General features: G+C 44.4%; 1 protein-coding gene across 5 annotated transcripts in view; it reads left to right on the top strand.

Annotated features, from left to right (window-relative positions):
* fgf11a (fibroblast growth factor 11a) overlaps positions 1-25,086 on the top strand; it is a 144,485-nt gene that overhangs the window by 100,532 nt on the left and 18,867 nt on the right. For all 5 annotated transcript variants that reach the window (XM_037112246.1, XM_037112247.1, XM_037112250.1 and 2 more), the window contains one exon: positions 8,367-8,470. In XM_037112246.1, the coding sequence (XP_036968141.1) occupies positions 8,367-8,470 (104 nt within the window). The remainder of the gene's footprint in view (positions 1-8,366; positions 8,471-25,086) is intronic.

Raw genomic sequence — 25,086 nt, 5'->3', positions numbered from 1 at the left:
CATATCCGTGGTTTGCAGATAGGGTACAGTGCCGGCTGGGCCGGTGTGTGATAGCGCAGACGTACGGGGTTTATTAAAACAAACATGAGAGAAAACCCGCAGATAAAGTGACAGCAGCAGACAGGAGACAGTGACAGAACAGAGGTTTGGAGGGTTTCTGTCACTAAAGAGATAGAAAAGAGAAGAAAAAAATACAGACAGACAGAGAGAGAGAGGGAAGCAGGTCTCAAAGGACCTGAAGGGAGATTAAAAAATACACACAGCGCTTGTAGTTGAATAAGGGGTGATGGATGGAGCCGCTGCTGTGATTGCCACTGGATTTAGTCTCTTTCGGAATTCTGTTTCTTGGAGAGGATCAGACAGGAAGACAGACAGCCTGTCAGACAACAAGAGAAGAAGAGAAAAACGGGGGGAAAGGGAAGTAGCGAGAGAGAGAGAGAGAAAGAGAGGGAGAGAGAGACAGAGATGGATGAAAGCTATTGACTCTCAGTGTGTACGTCGGAGAGCCATGAGGAAGAACTTGATCCCCCGACTTTCATCCGCTGTAATTACCATCTCCCACTGTTGGAGGGAAATTTGACTTATCTCTTTCTCTGCTCTGGAACAAGTCTCCTCTTTCTTGCTGTCTAACTTTCCCCAGTGCTCGATAACAGTTCCTCGCAGAGGGCAGAGAGAGAGAGAGAGAGAGAGAGAGAGAGAGAAATTCAAAGGCTTGAAAGACGGATGAGAGAGACTTCGCTCTGCGTGAGAGCCGCTGCATTCAAGGAGGAATAAATGTGAACATCGAAAGCAAAAAAAGCTCCCCTCAGCCAGATGAGGAGACAAGGTAAGAGAGTGCTGGAGCCGGCTCGCGAGGATGAGAAGAAGAGCATGAAGAATACCAAACGAGGGGGGAAGCCAAGGGAGAAGATACAAAACGAGTGGAGGCAGAGACAAGAAGAGAGAGTGATGAAGAGACAGCCGGGAGAAGGCTGTGGGGTAAAATAGGACAAAGATGAATGGACGCCGACGTAGAAAGTATTGGCTTCACAGGATGGCGAGAACGACAGCAGGCCACGAGGGAACCGGAAGGGAACAAATAAGGGAAGAAAAATGGAGAGAGGTTTAAAAAAACACGGCGCGAGATAAGGAAAAGGTTGTTAATTCATGACAAGGCGGGGTGAAAAGACAGAAGGCACCGGGGAAAGAGGGGAGAAAGAGGAGAAGGGGGGAAAAGACAGATGGACTGAAAAGAAGACAGATAAAGGCAGGGACAAATCAGTTATGGAGAGGAAAGCCTTGGGGAAGTGGTGGAAGTTAAATAACAGGAGAGAGAAGGTAGTTGTCTTGTCATCAGAGCCATCGACCACTGGGGAAATCAGGCGTGAAGCTTAGCTACAAGTCATTTAATCTACTATTGAGTCTTTAAAGCTCATTTTTTACAACACAAATGACAGAGCGTGAATGGAGGAGGCGCCGTCTCGTTTGTTGCCAATTCAAATCAACTTGTATTCAACGGCTAAATTAATTCCGGTGTCATTGTGCTGATCCCAGCGCTGTAGTCTGTCTTGTTTCAGGACGTAGACATTTGTTTTAAGTTCCTCGAACTGCAATGATTCAAGTAGGTGTAATTAATATTAGAACCGTTAGCACAGTGATCTTGAGATGAACATCTAGCGAAATTCGGAACTGTCAAATGTCACCGCCAAGACATCAACCGTGTGGAGAGAGATTTGAAACAAAATTAGAGAAGGAGATCCGAGGCCTGAATTGAATGTGTTATTGCTTAATGTATCTCAGAAACATTGTCTGACAATGATTTAGACCCTTCGGATGATGGACATCCCGGCTAAGATGTCCTACTCTGTGCGACTGTCATTGTTTACAGCCCCATTTGCAACTTGAGACTCATGTCTATAAACCAATATGTGCACATGAAAGGAGGTAGGTTTTCAAAAGATCAATGGTAGCCGGACGATAGCTGATGGGTTCCACGATGGCCTTCAGGCCAAAGCATTCACCCACTTTTGTTTTCCAGTTTACCTGCAAAGCAGACTCAAAGGTGATTGGTCATTACTACTTGGACTACAAATGTAAACCAGAACACTTCCAATGCCACAATGTTGTCTCTTGCCTACAGATTCCACATTAATACGTGTATATATATATATCTTTTAATAGAGTTTACCAGGGAACATATTTGTTACATTTACTATGAATCTTCAACTCTTCATATGAAAAGGAACAAAGACTACAATAAATGCTATGGATGCCATATTATTCATTCCATTCAAAATGCAAGGGGGCTGAAATCAGGGTGACGGCCCCCTCACGCTTTATGTTCCTGTTCATTTCAGTGCATTAAACTTCACAGGTTTGTAGAAAATAAATGCTGAGTTGGAATATGAGAACTGAGTACCCCAATATTAATGTAGTAATGACCACTGAGTACTCCAGTATTATTGTAGTAATGACTACAGAGTACTCAGGTAATAGCGTAGTGAGAACTACTCAGTACTCATGTTATAATGTAGTAATGACTACTGAGTACACATGTAATCATGTGTAATGACTACTGAGTACTGGTGTTATAATGTAGTAATTAACATTTAAATGACTGCAAATGGTATATGGAGAGGTCTCCAGGAAGATGCTGGAAAGCAAAACCTAAATGATAAACATGTGTCTGGATAAACACTGAGCCTTGGCTTCATCCACTTCAGTCAGCAGGGGTTTCAAAAGACAGTGTTTGATTGATTTATTGCATTATGTCCTGTCAGTTACACATGACAACATACATTCATTTCATGTATGGTATATGTTGACAGTATCTAGTTAACGCATAGCATATAGGGTATTTTATTGATAGTTGATTGATTTTATTGATATTGATTTATACAGTATGGAATTGGGTCATGGCTACTACAGCAACTCTCACTGTTTCTCAGCACGTAGTTAGGAAGAGGAAATACGGACTCTCAAAAACCCTCCAGAGACCGCGATGCTTGATCTCAGCGAGTCCCGTAGCTTCGCTTATCTTACATTACTGTAAAAAAAAAGAAAAAGAAAATCCAGGGAATGAGCCTCGTTAATGTCGCATCATAATTCTTTGCTTGAGTCAGCTTCCTTCAGACAGGAAAATAGAATAAAAGGACGCCCGGTGCCTGTCCAGAAGTTAAACTCTATGTGACTTCTCGCAGATGACTGTAATCCTCTTCTCATTCTACTGGGCTGCCACAATACAGCACTGCGGAGCGGCGGGCGCAGTGTGCAGGCCTGCAGATGCCCTCTGCACAGCTTAACTCTGCGTCCTGCTACCGCTCCCCGCCCCGCCCTCACCCTCAGCCCCCTTCCCATCTCCACTTTCTCCTTGTTTATTTATTGTGTAGAAGATCTCAAGCCTCAAATTGACTTGTGGGATTGATTTGGCAACACCCTCCTCCCTCCCCCTTCATTTCCCTCCCCTCCTCTCCCTTTCCCTCCCCTCCGTCTCTTCCTCAAAAGACTTTTGATTAATCCGGCGACCTCCTCTGTGAGTTGCGGAGCAAAAAAAAAAAAAGAAGCAAGTCAAATGGAAGGACGGAGGGAGGGAGGGAGGGATAGAGAGAGTGATGAGGGAAAAGGGGAAAACAAAGCAGCGATGGGAGGCCTCTATTATCCCGGCGTAAAAGTTACGTGATCCATTTGATAACAGAGGCTCTTCTTGATTGAGGAAGCAAACTCTTTCTCGAGAGGGGAAATAAAATAAATATAGATACAGAGACGGGGGGAGAGGAAGAGAGGGACGGAAGAAAGAAAGACAATGAAGAGAGAGTGACAAGTAGGAAATAATTGACCATTTGCTAAGCCTGTTATTGTCGCTACGCCCGCTGAGCTTGCCATTCTCACAGAGTTCGCAATAATGTGTGCAGATTTACTGCTCAAAATTTTGAATGAGTTTCGAAACAATTGTGGATCCTTGATTTTAGACAAAAGCAGGCTTCTCTTTTCTAGGAGGCAGGCTACTGGGCTAGTGGAGATGCTGATAGTAAGAGAGTCAAGATTGCAGCTGCTAAATGTATGCTGCTCATGGACCTATAACTACTGGACAAAGCTCTTGAGGTCAAGCCCCATTCACTCCTATGAGAGATGCTCAGTGGAGCATGAAGCCAAGAACACTTGACTTTTCGGCCATGCTCTGGCTAGCATTCTTCCGCATGGCTTCCGCAATGTGTGGCCAAATTCGCACTAGAGACTTCGGCGAATTTTGGGTTCATGCTAAAGGCTAGACGCTAAAGGTCCTTTAGGTAAAAAAGTTTGCGACGTCACCAGATGACGCTGCGTGAAGTTAGTAGAAGACGTCAAAATTAAGAAGCACTTTTTATCTTGTATTGCAGTATAGCTCATTGTAGCGTTTCAGGCCGACTTTGAATAGGATTTTTGCTCAAACACAACTTGTTTGGATGATTAGCATCTAGCCTATATAGACGGGCAAGAATGAAGGTTTATGCTTAATTTAGAAAAGTTGGTTTTACTTTTAATGTCCTGGAGTTTTTGGGATGAGGATTAACTAATTTGTTTTTGCTAATGTAATACTTTTTTCTCATGTGAGTTTCCCAAATCTGACTGGACGGAACTGCTAATGTTAGCTTACACGCTTGATATAGCAGCATTCATGCGAAAACCCTCTTCCACATGACTGGGATGTTTTTTCTACATAATGAGGCAAAGTATTATATCGTCAGTGTGATATGAGAAAATAAATCCTGTTGCATTTTGGATAGATTTATATATCACACGATATGGCATAACTTTCATTTTATCCCAAATTTAAAGGCTGCGTGAGACTGTTCTACATGTTTTAATACTTTTGTTTAAGTATTTAGTCACTGTATCAATATTAATGATGATTTTATATATTAAAAAAATCTCATTGTGATGGTACTTTAGCGATTAAAACTATGAAGATGTATTTTGTGTGTCACAATGTGGCAAAAAAAAAAATAAATAAGGGACAAATGAATAAATACATAAGAAATATGGGCTTGTTTGCAGTGATACTTGGAACAACTTTAACTTTTAATTATTTGCACACTTACTCTTATGTTTTCAGTTATGGAGAGGCAGAATCAGAAATAACAGTCCAAACTCTTTATACATGAATTATATTTACACAAGCGAGAAGGAAAGCGTAGGACAAACACACTGCTGCATATGTTGGTGGTGCTTTTATTTCACACGTGTGTCGCCATGTGCCGCAGGTTACGTGGGGTCATCGACACCACGGTGAGGCTGCTGGTGTACGTAGGGGAGTGAGCAACAACAGTGTGGGAGAAGGAGGGAGGTGGCGCTGTGTGTCTTTGTGTGTGTGTGTGTCGAGTGTGTGTCCTGCTCTATTTGTCATCCCGGCTGTGGTCTTTGGTGACACCTTGTTCATTTGCGAAACCGACCATTTGAGATGCAGGGATCGATCGAGCAAATAGAGGCAGGGCCCGGAAGATAGAGAGAGAAAGGGAGAGAGAATGAGATAGTGTGGCGAGGCATGTGCGGTTTTCATCGCTTGCCTACATTTGCACTTTGAAACTGGGTTTTGTCTTTCAGTTATAAATGAGTGGTGGAAGTTATTCCCGTTCAATGGGAGATAAGATACAGTTGAATCTTTCATCTTTCATGGCGAATCGCTGAAAGTTTTCCTCAACAAGAGGCAGAAGAACAAAGAAAATATGAAATGAATAAATAATTCACAACTTCACAACTCAATATCCATCAAAAATAATCCTTACAAGGGTTTTCTGTTCTTCCATCATGGCCAGCATTGACTTTCTATCTCCATTTGATAACTTCACTTCCATCCATTATGTTGGCAGAACTTTTGATTTGAAATTGATTTGTTTAATGGCAGCTAATGGCTCCATGAATCTAAACCACGCACCTGAGACTTCATCTTTCATCCATAGGAGGAATCTGTCATCTTGACGGCCACACTGTCACTTCATAACGCACACTTGTAATATGTCAATGAAAACAAAAAAAAAAGAACTCACATCACGCTGACGGTGGTTTTGGTATTTAAACAAAGGCTGCTCCCCAGACCGCCTTATCTGCTAGTGACTTTCCAAAGCGCTGGAGGCAAATTGTTTAATGTTTAATTTTGTTGGTTTTGTGCAAATATGACTTGAGCAAGATAAGCACAGGTTGTGAGGCATTATGTTGGAACTAAAAAGGATCAAATAAAACTGATTTTCAGACTTCACTTCATTGGCAGATATCTTCCACCCAAACAATAGCTGCTGCTCAGTGGGGTATTCCATCCTGAAGATCAAATGACATTGAAATTTCCAGTAGAAGCTTGTGAGAGGAGCTCAAGTTAAGGTACATTTTTTTTTTGTCAACTTATTTCTTGAAAGAATTATCGCTAATCTCAAGCTCAACCCGACACTTAAAGGGAATATGTATAACATCCCTTCAAAGGATTTGATCAAATAGTTAGAAATAGAAATTCGGAAGAACATATTTTCTTGCCAAAGAATTGATGAGAGACACAAAGGTTAATACCACTCTCTAACACATCTTTGTACCTAAACAGCTGAAGAGGTTGATAGCCAGTGACTACCAATGCTACATCACCTTTACCAAAATAACACAAGATTTAGGCAAAAAAAAACAGGATTAACCCTAACCCTAAACAAAAAAAACTATGTGGTTAGGTTTAGGAAAACATTGTGGTTTGGGTTAAGATAACTGGTACTTAGGAAAGTTAAATTCCATTTGACGAAATAACTTACCACTGACTTTTGGTTTCAGGAGCATGAATAGCAGTCCTGTGCTTATTTGACCCATCCATTCACCCCCACCTCCTTCATTTACACATGTTTACATCGCTGTTTACTTCACTTGACTGCCTCCTTTGCTGTTGTCATAATTAGCATGGCCACTAGAGGTCACAGCCACGTCAGTGTAGTTTGTAATATTCTGCTTTTACAGACGACCTTATGTGTTTCTTTATTTCTACTAAGACCGCCAACACTTTCCAGATTTGCTGTGGAGCTTAAGCTAGGTCAATTAGCTTAGCTTAGCAAAAAGAACAGACGAAGCAAGGTTGTTTGGTAAGACACCTGTTAGCAAAAGCAATTCAAAGCAATTCAGAGCGCTTTACACAAGACTGACATTTCTACACAAAAAAGGACAGACGACTTTGCTCACTACAACGCTTGAAAAGACACCAACCAACACTTCTGAAGGTCACTTGAGTTAAAAACAAAGATACAAGAGAAATTCAAAGTTGAGAAGTCTCCACCGGTTGTCTAACTACCTCATAGAGATGAAAATAATTCAGTAAATCACCAGAAATAAATATTTACAGTACATAAGGCCCGATACACATATGTGAGAGCAAGCGCATCAGACTGGGGAATATGGGGTGGCCAAACATGCGGAGCCCTCATGTGAGGAGAGTCCACAGAGCCCCCAGAATGCATCGTGGTGGATTTGCTAAATGTTCAAAAATGCTGAAATATTCCATGAGCACAACAATTATGTGTTCAGTCCTGTGGAAGCCTGTCTGTTTCAGTTGTCTCTCTCATCACTGATCCGATCCAAACGCTTCAGGGACTCGGTTTGTCATGGTCATGACCAGTACGGTCATCGTGAGCACAGAGGAGCTGGCAGCCAGAGGCCATTTTGTCAGTATCACTCAACATACCGTGTCACATCTTATAACTCGAGTGCTCCGGGAAGGATAAACAAGTGTGTGCATACACTGGAGAGCACGTGCACGTAGGCGGGCGAGTGCAGAAAAGCACCAGAACGAATGATAAGGCCATGCAGGAGGCTCTACACACACACACACACACACACACACACACACACACGACGTGAGTGCCGCTCCACTGGCCGGGCTGAAGTTAGTTTATATGGAGAGCTATGCACATAAGAAATCCAAGGTTCCGTACGAAGGGGATCCAGCCAACCACATTACGAAGTGCTGTTTACTGTGTCGGGACAGAGGAAATGAATTCAGAGCAGGCTCAGGAGATGTCCCTCTCTAATGTACTGTATTCTGAAAGCTCTCTGCTGAGCCCTGCTCCGTCTATCTCTCTCTCTCCAGCAGGGGGAATTCTCCATACTGTCACTCCCGTCTTTGTCTGACCTCCGGTGTACCGGCAGCCGCACTCCATTCCTCCTAAATCTCCCTCTCCTAATCCTTTCCCTGCCTCTCAACCTCTCTCCTTTTTCCACGCACTCCCGTACTCCCGCCTCAGACGGACATACTGTAAAACAAGGGAGGATGAAATAGGAGACAGCTGGAAAGCAATTGTCTTTTTATGCTTTGAGGAAGCACTGTGAGCGTTTAAGAGAAAGAATGATCGCTCTAACGCCGCCTCTCCCCTCTCTGTTTTATTTTGCAGTGCAGTTCAACTTGATTCCTGTGGGGCTCAGGATAGTGGCCATCCAGAGCACCAAGACAGGGCTCTACGTTGCCATGAACAGCGAGGGCTACCTCTACACTTCGGTACGGTCAGCACGTGCGGCACAGTGATGCCCAAAAGCCTTCATAACAATACTGAATTTGTGACTTTCATTACAGGAGTCCTAGTTGAGAAACTGCCACCCCACCGCTGGCTCTGTGTTTTCTTGTACTTAGCTGATTAAACACAGTGTAGAGGCCGGCGTGTGACAGCAACACATGCATTCTTAATGACGCTGTGGTGTTTGTTGGAATGGAGGTAATGCAGAAATATGTCTAGTGTTACATGAAAGCTTTTCCAGTCAGTCCGTGTGGCAACATCACCTCGATGAATCACTGACCTGTGATCGCCTCTTAATTCACACAGGGACAAAATAAGCCCATGCATTTATTATGTATCCTCATATTAGAGCTGAAATCTGTACCGTGCCCTACCACACTCTGTTAATGTCTGCAGGAACAAACAAGTGACTGGCTGGCAAGTGGCTGAGAAGAGAGAGGACAATATAGAGGGCGGGCTATGTTTTCTACACAGACAGTCATTGGCTGTTGCAGGCTTCGGGCGGGACACAGAAGCTCCTCTCGAGTCAAATAAGGTGTCAGTCAAAAAGCTAATAGCTCAGTTGAGAGCTCAGTGAAATTCAAAGGATAGGTGGAGTTACAAAGTGAAATGAGTTGAAGACGTAGACAGACACCAGTCTCTTTATGTCGAGCCAATTCTTGTTTGTTTCAAGTCTAGATCAACAGAAATCATCCATTTATCACTTTTATCATCAGTATATAAACAAAATGGACTCAAATGTTCTTGTCATGTATTTAAGAAATCAAATTCCGTATTTTAGAAATAATACCTGTCTAATTAGCATACTTCCCAGCGTGCACTGGCTTTTTTTTTTTTCATTTTAAAAAGTTATTCCAGTTTTCTGTGAGTTGCATGGCAAAAGTCAAACTTCAAAGTTTGACGAAGTCAGGGATGAAAGTGTCATTCTTGAAGTTTTATAAAATTTGTATTTGCCTTTTGTACAGTTTTTCTCTCTAGCTGTACAGTTTGGCTCTCCTTTTAATGCCTGGCTTGTCAAACAAACACATGGGTTTGGTTTTGATCTTTCGTTTTTTTTTTAGATACATGCCCCACTAGTATGGTATTATACGTCCCCTGATGAAGTCCACCCTCATAAATTTACTTTGACTAACACTCACACACATAAACAAAAACCACACACACACTCCTGCACCCTACCACATCACACACTGCTGCTGTTGGAGAATATCTGAGTCGTCCTCCCCCCTCACCCCAATCTGATTCTCTTTAACTCACAAAGTGGCAGGTCTGTGGTGGTGACATCTTGAAAACTGTGTCTAATGTCGGCATGCGTCTGCGCATGAAACGCTTCCCCGCTCTCGGTCACGGCAGCACTTGTACGCTTCAACTTGTGAAGCGACTCATGCGGTGCTTTCCACGGAGTTATTTCTCACTGATGTGCAGAGAGAAGCGGTGAAGCCGAGCCACACGTTTGAGAGGTAGATGGAAGAACAGATGAAGAGACAGAGGGTGGATCAGAGTGCACTCCATCAGGATGCAGAGAGAAGCTCTTTTTTTTTTCCCAGCCCTTTTTCCTCTTGGCACACAGGCAAAGTGTGTGAGATCTTGTTTGAAGTGCATCGGCGCGCTCACTTCAAAGTCCGCACAACGCCGGCCGTATGCATCCTGCCGGAGATACGGAGCCTTCTATCAGGTGGAACAATGGAGAACCAACCTGGAAAGAACGCACGTACACATAGAACAGAGAGTCCCGCTAAAATAAAGTATGTGCACGTCATCCTGTTGAGGCGTAATCACGCACACTACTTAATGTCTGTCCTTAATTCTAGTCTCGTCTTCAGTTTGCCAAGCGGAAACTGCATTGAGACACAACAGAGCTCTTCCAAAGCTCTTCTTGGTCACAAATCACAAAACGTGACGTCAAGTCATTGGCAAGTCTGGCTTGAACTGGGTCACTGTTGACTCTTGAGTTCTATCTTAGTTTTGTTGTTTTGTGTCTATTGAGGAACCATTTCGCACCAATTGCTGAGCAAAAATAAAATCAAAAACCAAATCCACGATAAATGAGACTCTGCCTTAAATCTCTACTTGCAGTCAAAGGGAATCGTTTCTTTGTTTAACCAGGGTTTGATTCTCGTGTAGTTGAACCTGTTGTAGAGACTTGGGGAAAGGCAGGAAAAAAATGTAGAGCATATTGGTGCAAGTAATCAAAACCTTCTGAATTGTTCCAAATAAACTGAGATTTAGGAGTGAGAAATCTGACGACGTTACATTGGAAAAGGTTTCAAAGTTGTCAGAAATCTAATATCACGCCATTTGTTGTGGGAATGGTTTGACTTTTTCCATCTGGAGTTGTGAGTGAGCGAGTGAAATGTCTTTTGGATTCAGGTTTTTATGACACTTTTGAAAAGTAGTATCTTTAATGAGCATGGACCATTTGAAAAAAAAAGTGGTAATTACACCTTTGTTGTGCACAAATATTGTCAGACACACATTAAATTAGTTTTAATACAGGAATGGAGGGGATCTAAAGGTCTAGCTGTATTCTACAGGACATTTTAGGTTGAGAGGAAAAGAAAATGTGAGTTAGTTTGTGGATTGTGAATGTAATAAGTAATAATAAGTAATGTTATGCCTCAGTGTATATTCTCACACATACAGAATTATTGTGTCTGTCTACAGCATGACCTTTTTATGTGCTACATTTTGCTTTGACTTGAATTTGTATTGAAAAACAATCATTTTAATGATTCATTGGTTTTATTTGGAAAGCCTGAGGGCAGCCCACATACAGTTTACAACAGAGTCATACTTTTTGATTACCTACGACGGCGGTGCCCGGGGCAACATGATCAGAACGTCTGCGATGATGAGAATGAGACATGAGCTGAAAAATACCAGAACACCAAAAGTTTTTTTTTTTTTTCTTTTAGTGCGAGTGCATCTACCCGACATGTCAGAAGTAGCCCCAATCCATATTTTTAACAGAACTCTAACCCCGCAACCCAAAAAACTAAACTTTTCCCCTAATGAGCCCCAGAAAAATGGTCCTTGCCCGACTTTCTTTTCTGGGGCTTGGAACCCCCCCTAGACAGTAAAAACCTTGTATGCACACACACACACACACACACACACACACACAGATATAGAGGTTATACTTACCGAGGCATTCTCCTGACAGAAGAAAGGTGACCCATTTTCACCGAGGGAAAGAACCACGGGGAGAGAAAGAGGGAGAGGGGAAGGAGAGAAGTGCTTGAGAAAATCCCTCTTGAGATGAGAAAAGAGAGAGGACAATGGAGAGGAGGATTCTTCCCCCCCCCCTTTTTTACTCTTTTTCACCTGAAACTACCTCCTCTATTGTTCTGTGCTCATGTGAGTACCAGAGAGAAAGAGAGAGATGGAGAAGAAGAGGGAGGCATGTTTTGCGCCAGTTGCCCTCAGGGTCCGGAGAGAGGCGATGCGGAGCCTTGTTATGTAACGGTTTGCATGTGCAGGGAGCAAAAAAGGCCCCCTACGTCATCCCCATGAAGGGTGAGGAGAATTTTTGCAAGAAATAACCTCATTGTATTTAAAATGAATGTGTAGTAAAGTTCGGAAAATATTCTGGTATGTGTGCCGTTTTAGGTCAAGGGTACTCATTTTCCTTGAACTTGTCGTAGTGGAAACGGCACCGTGGGAACATCGGACGGGGGAGACTCTTTTTTTGTTTAATTTCTTATGCTGTCTTTAAAGATTTAAAATGAGGGTGGTGTTTGAGATTATGACTGAGGGGGGGATTTTGGTCTGCTTTGCCCAGAGACATGGCGAATTTGACAAAAATACGACGAAAGGGGTCCACCGTTGCAAACTGATTGAGTCAAATTGATTATAATCGCAGAAGACAGTGCTACTGTCCTGTAAAAGACCATTGTGCAGAATTTAAGACATGTACGGCAAAAATGTAATATAACATTTATAAATGTTTCTTGTAGTGATCCTTTCTGCAAGTCAGATCTAAATTATTGTCCCTTCAGTCGGATTCAAAGCGGACGATGTGTTTAAAATGTTCAGTCTGCTGGGCTGTTGGTTTCTCTGAAGAAAAGACTCAGATTCCCAGATTGCCAAGCGCCTCGCCTCATTTACATTTTAGGGCATTTAGCAGATACTTTTGTCCAAAGCAACTCAGAGTAATTCATTGAAATCATTCCTACGCTGATGGCGGTGGCTGCCGTGTAAGGTGCCGACCAGCACATCAGAATTAGTTTTGGGGTTCAGATATTGTCGTTAACACATGCGGTCGGTTTCTTGTGAGCAAAACCACCAACTGTGTCCAACAAATTACATGTATACAATAGTAAATGCTATAACAAAGTACGTTTTTTTAGGGAATTCCTGATTTCTGCCTGGATTATGCTGTTTATGTCAATATGTCGTTTATGTGTGCCACTACTACTTCAAGACTTTTTCCATGATGAGCCCAGACTTTCCATGACTTTAACTGTAAAATGTCTTTAAAAATGTATCTGCTGTTATTAAGCAGTTGCGTGAGCGTTCTTAGAGACCGCACTGACGGTTGTAACTGACGATTTGCTCTTCCGGGATCTTCCAGCGGCATCAGAAACAAAAACATGCAACGGAGCCAGAGAGGTGTTTCCTTTTACCTTCCCGTAGCAATAACAAAGGCTCGCCCGGGCTGCGGCAGTGTTCCAGTGGCTACTCAGCATTAATCTTTCACGGGCCTCTGTGGCAGATGCGTTTTTTTTTTTTTTCCTTCCTCGACCACACACACACACACACACACACACACACACACACACTTACACAAGCAGATAATTGCGACACTTATTTAAAGGATTTGAAAATGAAGTACCTCCTCCCAGCTGTACGTTTTGCCAGTAATGGCTGAGAGAAAAGAGAAAAGTAGTTTTGCAGCTCGGCCCTCTTAAGCCCCGTCATTTATCTTTATTCATCAGGCGCATCGTCCTCGTTTAAAGCGCCTTTGTTTTTTTTGCATCGTCTTCAGTAGTTTTCTGTTTGTTTTATTCGCATTTGTTTTTCTCTGCCTCTGCCGCCACAGCTCATTTTCCCCAGGAGGATCACTGAAATTTTTATCTAATCACCCAATCTAATTTCATAAAGTCACCTTTCGTAAATATTTAAATATCTGCGGTGACCTCAGTTTATCTCGCGAGCTAATTAAAAAGCCTGCAACCCGGCGCCACGTATTTGTTTAATGAAACGCGCTTGAACATGAATTCCATTTCGTTTTCGTCGTGTAATCTTGTTTGAGGTATGAGACATTAGTCAGTGGCCCCGAGAAAGAAAAGAAGTGATTAGAGGAGAGGAGTCCCACAAGCAATTTTTGGTCAAGGTCACCGATGCCCGCGGAGAAATTCTCTTTTCCCTTTCTCCTCCGCAGGGAGGTCAGAGGTCAGGGCGAGCTGCGGAACAGCAGTCCTGGATCTCCTAGAGATTTAAGTCTTTTACTCAATGACACAGCAAGGTTCTGAACCAGGGTTCACTCACAGAGGTGCAGTTTTAGGGCTGCCTTGCCACATCGTAGGGTCCCTGTGGGGACCCATCGACGCACATTTTAAAGTCAACCTGAACCTCAAGTGTATATTTGCTCTGACAGACCTGCATATTGATTGACTTTCATCATCATGGAAACAAAAATTAATTCTGGAAAACATTACATCATATGTATATATGAGTTAAGTAATTGCCCTCCCAGGGGAACGCCCCCTTGGAGGGCAAAAGTTAACTGCCCGCCAGCATGTGAAGCAAGCGATACATTTTGTTTTGAACCAGTTTTGTTTTGCCAAAATGCCGGATAGTGCTATCGGATGCACCAACAGGCTAGGAGACAAGCCTAGGCTGTGCTTCTATCGAATTCCAATCCGAAAAAGAAAACCCAAAGAGTATATACTTTTATTGATTGTCGTATTTTTAGCCGAAAGTCACATCTGTTTGTTATTGGTTTGACGTGGTTTGTTGTTGTGTATCGAGGTGACCAACTGCAGTGGTCTTAATGAATTAAAGTTAGCTGGTTAGCTGAGGAGTTTGGATGCTGCAGATAAACTCAAAATGCAATGGTTTTGGAATCCCTTTACACGTTTAAACTTGTGTTTACACTTTGTCAGGGATTTTTTTTGGTGACGTCCAGGGTACATTATACAATAATAATATTAATTCAGTTAACGTTCAATATCTAAAATTAGTTTACTCGTGCCCACCTTTGCTGTTACAGTGAACTTCTTGCTCTTCACTTCCCAAACGGCGGCATCATTTACCCATCCAGATCGAAAGTACATATAACTGTCTGTACTTTTATAGTCTTTCCTGGCAGCAGTATGAGGTGAGGGATTCTCCACAAGGCACACGTAAATGTCACCGTAGTCGAGCTCTGGCAGGGACCTGGCAGTTTTTAACAGCTGAAATACCGCAGCGGGTGCTGTATATGGATCGCAAGTGCTCAACACTTGCAGTTTATGTCCGTATCGTTCCCTCTCTATGGATGACAGGTGATCTAAATAACTGTGCTAGGGGGAAATTTACCAGCTTGTGCAGCGTCTCTGCAGGAAAATCCGCTTAGAGCCGCCATCTTGGTCTGCTGTTTTGCCCTCCAGGTCAGCGGGTCGGTCACGTGTCTGAAAACTATGAATTTGCACAGAACTTAACGCGGAGGATTGTTTCATCTGTTTCACAGATTGAAGCAATTGGGCCGTCTAAATTGAGATCACCAATAGGAAGAACTTTGGTGAAACGCACAGAGTGTAATAGCTGCTACTCAGACTTTCTCTCAAAACAAAACAGTAGATATGAGAAGCCTAGGATCTAGGAGTTGTTGTCGCTATCTGATGGTACTTGTTTAACGCAGAAATGATAGGTATCATTACCCTTAAAGTTTACCAACTGCCTTGAGAGCCATGCTGCTTGTAAGTTATGTATACATTTAACACCCCCATGATTTCAACAGGAGATTAAGTTACAGGCTGATGTCATGGGATTTACCGTTGCTGTGATGGTGACAGTCTTGAGGCAGTCGGATCCCCCTACATCATCCTATTTATGAAAAAAAAAATATGCCCAATAGCTGCTATATAATTTACATTCCAGTCGGACTTACACACACACTGAACATCCACGTACATGACGTCTGATTACTTGAGTTTGCACAGTGGTGTTTCCCCTGCAAACACACAGCATGAATTATTGATCACATGCAAGCACGGTAAATCCCCAGCTCCTCTCTGCGTATCTACGTTCCGAGCAGACGACACACTTTAAACCTCCAGACACATTTAACACGGAGGCAGTTTAAGCGGCTTCTGCCAGGACAAAGGAAGAGAGTAAACAGGAAGTGCTCCGCTGAAGAGGGATGAACTTTTTTTTTTTTTTTCTCATCAGTTCAGCCCTGAGAGAATCACCCAAGTGACACTTTGGTGCCTCCTCTGGCACTCAGGAGAGACGGAGAAAGAAAAGCGGAAATGCAAACTTTTACCAGAGAGTGATGTACTGTAAAATAAAACACACACACACACACACAAACACACACCTCTGACGCCTTTGTCTCGTTGGGAATCTGTGAGTTGTTGTGCGCAGGATCGATAAAAAAGGGAGCGGGAGTGACGGACTAAATGACGGAGAGCGAGCGTCCTTTTCTGTCCTTACATGAGCCTCTCGCTTCCATCCAGACGATAATAGAGGTGAGATGGCGAACGGAGGAGTGAGTCACCGCCAAGCGTCATTTTTCCCTTCCTTTTTTTTTTTCCTCCCTGCATTTACATTAAAATGTGCATAATGGAAGCGGGGGTTTTGGTTTAAGACACCTGCTGACACTTTTAGCTTAAACCATGAGCTTAAGGGCTGGACGTAAAGCCGCTGTGTAACTGCTCTGACCTTCTCTTGCGTCGCGGAGCCTCCTTGCGTGCCTCCGCACAACGCCACGCGCTTGAATCTGTATTCAAGGCCAGGGGCTCCTCAGACTCCTTGAGGATAAGAGGGGTGGCAGGGCGATTTGATTGACAGGACAGGCTGGATCTAACCACAAGTAATAACAAACAGGGCTGATTGTTGTCGCCGTCTTGTGAAGAGGAAGGTTGGAAAGAGAGACAGGGGGGGCGGGGGGGCAGCGATTGATGCTGGGAGGGAGAGGAAGAGGAGGAGGAGGAGAAGGATGGCCTGACAGGTCCAGACTCATAGCGAACATAACGTCTCCGCCGGGAGCAACAAACGCCACCAAGCTCATCTTTCTCCCCCCCTATCTCGCTTTATCCCCCCCCCACCCCGTCTGTCTCTCTTGTACAGCTTTTACTCGCCTGTCAGTCTGTCTCGCTCCCCGTCCGGCCATTTGTGTCTGTTGGCCTCTCTTGCGGTTTGTCTTTTTCTCTTCTGTCTCCGCCGTCGACGCTTTCCTCCCCCTTTGCTTTTTCTTGTCACCCTCGTGAACCTCTTTTATCCAGAATATATATCCCTGTCTTGATGTGTCCCTTATCTGCCGTCCTTGTCCTAGCTTCGTCCTCTACCTCTCTGTTCTCCTTTCCCCTCTCTCCGCCTTTGTCCTCAAACCTTTCCCTTTCGGTCAGCTCTCATTTTTTATTATTTTTTTTTTTTACCTTCCTCACTCTTTATTTCCCCGCGCCTTTAACTGCGCCCCATCCGTACACAGGATATATTCTTAATCTAATCCGAACTGACACTAATGTGGAAAATACACGTGGAGGCACTTAATCACCTCGGCTCGCTTTAAATTCACCTCTGTGACGGGCGTGCTCCTTCATATTTTGACTGAAACGAAGCATCTCCTCAAATACCAATCAGGCGAGGTTAGGTGATGTCTCCCGTTTGAGCGCTGGCTCAGCAGAACTGTCACGGCGCCAACTCAGTGACAGCTGTCCCAGGTGAATGTTAATTGTGAGGGCGTAATGCGGCGAGCGCAAGACACATGTAGGTGGCATGCCTTCGGGACGACGCGATGATGTAACGTGCTGACTCGCACGCTGATTAGAAATGCGAGATACCCGGGAGACGTGGGAATACGAGCAACTGCACAGTCAGTGTTGGAGAGCGTTAAGGCATTTTGTTCCCCGAGCAAAATCTACAATTTAAACATAATCTGTTTAAGTCTGCAAAACAGAGCATAAAGAGAAGTGAATATTGGACTTAAATAAATTCCAAGAAACATGACTCAGTGTCTAATGGATATGCTATATCAACTTTATAGGGTGATGATACATCAGTGTTGTGATTACAGCTTGTTTTGCTGCCATCAAGTAACCAAAAACCCAGTTAATACCATTTTAAGAAGAGAAAAAGATTAAAAGTTAAGATATTGTATTGAAATATTATGTTGGTTAAACTAGAACTCACAGATAGGAGTGATACTTGAGTAACAATCTCTGATGGTGAGTGTCAAAGTTGATTTTCTATCAATAAATGTACTTGAGCATCAAAAGCACAAGCATGAGTAAATGATATGTGTATTTGCTAACGTGTACGATATGTACCGCAAATTTGGCTCTGATGCAGCGTGCAGTCTGCCCCCAGCATATCATGGTGTGTAAGTCTAAAGTAGCAGGAAATGGAAATACTCAAGTAGAGTAGGTAGGTACATCAAAATTGCACAGTGCTTGAGTAAATGTACTTAGTTACACTGGTAATTGTACATGAGTTTTTGCAGAAATTACCATAGTGTGTACTGTATATGGTCACATCTGATCATATGTTCTGTATTTAAAACCCTCATTTTTAAAGTAAGTAGTAACTGAGCTGTTTAAAAAATGATTTACAGTTAAGTACATTTTCTGCCCTGTAATGTACTGGAGTAGAGGTATAAAGTAACATGCCTGAGGGTCAATACATGCTTCTTCCTCTCAAAATTTGAATTGTCAGCTTGTTGACGATTGGCTCGTTGGTTCTTGGGACCCACCCCATCCGCTCATTTTCTCCTAATCAGACAACCAGTGTATGTAAACAGACAAATGTGCACACGTACTTTCCAACAGCGCATTCGCAGTAATTTGTCTAAGTCAAATCCCTCATATCTCACTCTGGTTTGTGGTGGTGTGTGACTGTATTACTTGATTTAGTACAGGTGCTCATCTGTTGGACAGACTGGGCAAAACGCTCCCTCCCATACAGTCCTTCCGAGTGACCTACATCTATACAAGTATCTGTACAGTAGTCACTTTGCTGCGGTTCACTGATGATATTAATCAAGTCAGAACTGAAGCCTGACTCTTTGGCGATAACGTGCACAGACTGAAACTTCTTCTTCGCAGTGCTGGAAAGTCCAGCTGCATGAAAAGAGAGGCCAGATGGGCAGCGTGTACCCATCTGTCTCTACAAACCCCCAACAATACACACCTCCTCCTCATCAGTCAGTCGCCTGCACCTCTGCGGTTCCTTTATTCATCTGGTCACCGGACATCTCTTTTCATTCTCCGCCCACTGCTGCTCCGGCCCTCGCGTCTATCGCCTTTACAAATCTCTGATCACACATCCCGAGAATGCATCAATGTGGAAAAAAACAATCATTTGGGGTCACCCGTCGTGAAGTCTTTAGTCTCCAGGGATTTCGACGCAATGAAGGTTCCCCCGGAAGCCTTGATATTAATACAGGGACCAGGACCGGGTCTATGCGGTGGCTGTGCGGTGCTCCTGGAGCAGCGGGGCATTCGCAAGGGGTAGCTCGGCAGAGGTTAATGGCAGGGGGGAAACTCCTTGTCATGGCTCCATTGTCTGAGGCACTGGGACCCGCTTACCTGTGGGCACCTCCTGAAAATTGCTTTCTGATAAAAATAGCGCTCAGCCGTGGACCTGGCCCACTTTATTAGCCGTGTGCTCCGGAAAAGCCTCCTGGGTAGGGAGATGGCGGTGTGGGGGGAGGTAGGAGTGATGTGTGGATGGGCGGGGGGGGGAGACGTTGTAAAAGGCACGCACACATTGCAAAAAAATGAACTTGCGCGCACACACACACACTCATGCAACCCCCTGTGCAATTTAGCCACCCTCCACATCCCCACAAACACACATGTGCAGCCAGGTATAAACAATCTGACAGAGGCAGGCAGACATAATTGGGCCGGACTCCGATACCCGGGACCGGCTCTGGCCAAACTCTCCTCAGCTAACAGGGGGAAAGTTTGGCAAAGTAAAACTTTATTCCGTCGGATGACATTGTGGATCTACACTCTGAGGATGAACAAACACAACTCCGCAGCGACCCAATACTGAGCGTCAACGGTGGGGAGGAAGGGAGGCAGAAATAAAACCTATTTTCCGCCTCTTTTCACCTGCGATTCCAGGGGAGAGACAAACACGGCTACAGCATGTGTATCGATAGCATGTCGAGACGACTGACGCTCTCCGAACAGTTTTCCATATTCAGTGCACACTGTCGTCCAGATGCTTAAAGTCACACTGTGATTGCAAGGTCACCAGCATTACATTACATGCAAGTTCAGATGTATTCTGATGAAGTTGTCAAGTTGGATTAAAGCCACGTCAGACCACATCCAGACAATGACTGGTCTGACGTATTGTTCTATTCTGGTCTCTCCTTAAGAGCCCGGGTCATAATAGCATGTACAAGCGCAAAAACTTTGCAAATAAATTCATATCATTGGCGTTGCTATGATCATTTGATTCACAATCAAGTGAAAGTACAAAAAATGTATAAAAGCCAATATCACAATCTGCCACAAGGAGCTTTATTAAAGATACAGCACACTCTCTGTCATACGACTCTTGATTCGTGTAGGAAGAAACTCCTCAAGAAACCCAAGAAGTCCTTCAGATTAAATGATACAATAAGTCATTTGTCCATGTCCTCCACAACAACCCATGCTGTGTTTTTCCATTTGTGCTCTTGGCCGTGCCGAGTCAAACCGAGACCTGCCGATTTTCTTTTTGGCACCAGTTTTAGAGCGGCAAGTTGAGCGATGGACCTGTTCCGAAGTAGGGCCAAGGTTTAAGACACATCCAGCGGAGCTTGGCTTGCAGATGCAATAAAAAAAAAAAATAAAAAAAAAACACCATTAGAGGTGTTTCCTGCTCTGACAACTCTATCTGTAGGTCAGATACTTTGTTCAGGTTCTTGAACCATTGTTGTCATGCCTCTCAAAATAATAGGAATAACAGGGCTTCCCAGAGTAGGGCCTCTTTGTCAGAGTTCGCCCACCGTAAGGTTTCTAGAGAAAAGAGCAAAGGCACCTCCGCTGCTGAACGACATCATATTACTTCCTCCTTTGCGTCTGTCTTAATTTACCATGGCTTAAACAGACTGTTGTCCCTGGACAGTAAAAGATGATTTTCAGGGACAAATTATAGCAGCTGTTGTCCTTCTGGGGAGTGCATGCAGCCAACCAATGGGAAATCATCTTAATGCTTCTGACCTTTGAGGGAAGATAGAGCACAAAATGTGTATGTATTTATTTAGCTTCATTGTACTGTCCACTGGTGTTGACAGCTCCTCTGTCGCGTCATGTATAAACTGAAGGAAAGGTCCTTCACAGCGGTTTTGAGACAGGAGTTCTTGGCACAACTACGCATTTTTGAATAAACCACTTGAACTTACTGTCACATTAGCTGCAGAGCTAACCAGCTTGCTTGACTGTTGAATGAAATGATGGGCGATCCCAGGAACAGAATGTCAGGGCAGAGTATACAGTAAGTCCAGAGGAGATATTAAGAATTGCAGGAAGCTGTTGTTGAGTTTCCAAGTGCTTCTGCAAGTACTCTCAATGTCAACAGGCTTCCACACTCAACTTCACCCCTGATCTCGGTTCCCCACTAACATTTATCTCCCCTAATACTTCTCCCATGCCTCTAACTTGCTTGTTGTTCAGTCTCCCTCCCTCCTCTCTGCACCGTTTGTGGCCTCCTCCTAGCTCTCCACTGGGGACTCCTTTAGAGATGCACCAAGGCGCCGTCTGCTAAATAGGGAACACCTCTGCTCACGTGACCAACCTCAGAGACAAGAGGGAAAAAGTGGAGGTGGGGATGCCTGGGGAATGAGGGGAGGGAGGCATGAGGAAGAGATAAGAGAGGAAGGACAGGGGGGAACGGTTAGAGGAAGATGTGGGGCATCATGAAGGATGAGGAGGAGGAGGTGACATGAGGATTTCACATCCACCTTAAAATGCCGCAGCAACACCCGGAGCCAACACAACAGCCTCGCTGTGTTTTTGACAAGAGTTACGACTGTCCCGATGAGCTGAGAGGCGGGGAGACCTGTTCTGCATTCTGATCTGTACTAACAACCCATAAACACACACACACACACTCGCAAGAGGACAGGCATACACACACAGCCGTAGGCACAGATACACTTTGCATGAGTTTACAGGCTATCGAGCATGAATGGGTACACAAGCTTTTTTTTACTGTAAATGATTCTCTTTATATGAGGGAATTTGCGCTGTCTTACAAATCCAGCTCTATGGGGTCGATGGTCTTGGGCGATGCAGAGAGTCAGCAACATCCATCATCATCGCCGCGTTCTATAACGGTGAGCGAGTCCTTCCTCTGTGGAGACCGGCAGAGAAGAAGTGTGTGTGTGAGAGGGAGAGTGTGCGCATACAGCATGGTATCGTCAAGATATTTAGTCCACTGGTTTTCCTGCAGAGCTCTTGTGAAGAGTAGGTCACTGGATTCATGCAGGAATAGACTCGGATAAGTTGTTTTTTTTTTTTTTTCAGGGGATGCTCTCTTAAACTTTCCCGGAAACTTACGAGAACAGACACAACCGACATCTTGTTCTTTGCTTACTGATACGCAAAACAGAAAGCGACTCGTTTACTTTACTTCTTCTTCTTCCAATTCACACTTTTAAATCAGTCTAAAATAACACAGACATCCCAGAGTCAAAAAGTCAGAGTTGATATATTTGCTCATTGGCGTATCCCGCTGGCGTCCATCCGATGAACGCAGGCCGTAATTTGATGCGGAGAACAGCCGCCCGCTGCGTGAGAGCCGTGAAAGTGAGCCGAAACTCTGAAGTCACGTGTCGTTAATGGTATGACACGGTAAGTTAGCCGAGTGCTCCGGCTCTGTGGGGGGGGGGAATGAGAGGCAGCACTCAGGAGAGCTCCCCTCGCTGCTTCCTGCAGCAGGATCAGCACCTTGGAGAGCGCCTCAGCACAGTAGTATGCCCCACATAGAAAAAATTCAATTTTGTCATACCCCCATCAAAACACATTGTGTGTATGCTTGATGCCTAACAAGTATGTCAGTGTCTGCATTCCCTTCATCTTCACATTTTAGGAATATTTCGTCTTCTTCATTGCCATGTTGCTGCATTTCTCAGTGCAGTACGGTGACCGGTTTGCATGCGGACGTCACTGCCCTCCAGCTGACACGGTCCAGCAGTGCGTTTTCATGTTTCAGGGCTCTGATACTCTCAGTCCGGACATTACCCCTGTCAGCAGGAATGTGTAATGCATGAGTCATGTGCTTCTGTGCGTATACACATCAAACACAGCCTACCACGAGCGGTCAGAAGCTGCGCAAGGTGCTTCAGGAGTTCAGTTTTTAAACATCCTCTATGAGTCAATGAAAAGGTGAAAATAAAAGAGGGGAAACGTTATGTAGAAATTGGCATTTTGTGCAATTTGGCACCGCCAACAGTTTCTCGGAGTTAAACAACTGTTGTAAACACTTGTCAGACGTAATAGAGGTGCTTGCTACATGCACATCTCGTCAGGTCAGATGAATGTCGTGCCTTTAAGAAATAGTATCTTGAAGTAAATGTGGATGTAATGTTGTGATCCTACTCCCAAAACAATTGATAGACACCAATTCACCCTATGACAATTAACTATACCATCAATATGATTCTGAAGCTGTTATTCTGAGGTGAAAAAGTGACATAATGTTCCTGTAAAACTCATCAAATTGGAATTTAAGGATCGATAATTAGGAGTAAGGAGTAAAAGTAACTTTTGGCAACATGGCCAAAAGTTAGAACCTGACATCAGTTATCATAGTGTCATTACTGTCATTATGGGCTTTCCCGACAAAACATGACCCAACGTGAAGAAACATGGTGACGTGGCTTTAAAAAATGGTGGTTCTGTGTCTTACTGTGGGTGAGGTTCAATTATGCGGACTGTGTTGAGACCAAAGATGGCCCGGGACAAAATTCTGGTACTGTCAGAAATGTATGATCTCACTGTGTGACTAGTGCTGTGACCAAGTCCACTAGCCAACCAATAGGAATACAGCATCGGCATCATTGGTCTACATACATCAACCTTGGCTCTGTATCCAAATACATCAGATCCACGCAGCACAGTGCAGCTTACAATAAACTTCTGAGATTGCTGGAATCTCACTGTCTGTCGGCGCCATAATAATAACTGAACCTCACAACAGTCGTCCGCGAGGCCATAAATAATTTTATTTTCATCACCTGTCTGCAATACCCACAAGTGCTGCCTCATATACTGAGATTACATGCCTTAGGTGTAGACAGTGTAAGCATGCGGTGGGATAAAAGTAGTCCTTGGCCACACACACAAACACACACACATGCACACACACACACACACACACACACACACACACACACACACACACACACACACACACACACCTGACAGGTGGCAAACTGGCAATTAGTCAGTTCCCTCAGCAAATCTTTCAACAAAGTCTTCTTACAGTATGACCTGAGAGGACCGAGCTGCCTGCAGACACATGCACACACACACACACGCACGCACACACACACGCACGCACACACACCTCCTCTCGCCTCCAGCTCCTCTCCTCTGACCTTCCTCACCCGCCCATCGAATCAGAAACCGCTTGTCTCTTTTTCTTTGAGTCAGCACTCTTGTTTCCTTTCCTCTGCTCTCCTTCCTTTCTCGCACTCTGATCGACCCCCCCACTTGTCACACACGCGCAAATTCACCGCACACACGCGCACACAAACACACCTGCCTCTGATGTGGCAGCAGGAGGGGGGCAGACACACGTGGCCTTGAGGAAGGAGACGGAAGGAAATGTGAGGGATGGAGGGAAGACAAAACTGAGAGGAGGGGAAACGGAAAGGTGGAGGAAGGGAAGACGAGGGAGGAGCAGGGAAGGAGAGATGAAAAATGCAGTGTGGAGGGAAGGCAGGTTACCTCTGGTTCCCTTTTGGAAAATCCCCAAACGCACAGCGAGGGTCTGGCAGTCAAGGTGAGAGGCAGAGGACATCCCTCCCTCCCTCCCTCCCTCCCTGCTTCTTCCCCCTTGTGCACCCGCCTGCACCCTCTCCAGCTGTTCTCACTACAGCGTGAGTGTGTGTGCGCGTCTGCTTTTTCATCTCCGCTCATTTGTCTGCCCGTGTGTTTGTGTCAAAGGGCTGTTTCATGCGTGTGTCATTTTTATCCGTCCTTTTCTGCGCTCAGTTATCAGGAACATGTCGGCTTGCATATATGCTTTAGGGATGTTTTTTCTCCTGCTTGTCTGTTTGTGTGTGTGAGTGTGTGTGTGTGTTTGTGTGTTCTGGATGCTATGAGCGCATCGGCCCTGGTCAGGCTCCAGCGCTCCTCAGGGCGTGCCCAAAACTTTGTTCTCCTCTCTGTCGGTCAGCAACTCACAGACACCCATGAGAGTGCACGGGGGGGCGCAGGGCGGGCCGAGAGGT

The sequence above is a fragment of the Acanthopagrus latus genome, chromosome 10 (assembly GCF_904848185.1).
Source record: "Acanthopagrus latus isolate v.2019 chromosome 10, fAcaLat1.1, whole genome shotgun sequence".
NCBI lineage: Eukaryota > Metazoa > Chordata > Actinopteri > Spariformes > Sparidae > Acanthopagrus > Acanthopagrus latus.
The sequence above is the reverse complement of the archived record's forward strand: the minus strand, read 5'-3'. Positions and strand labels throughout refer to the sequence as shown.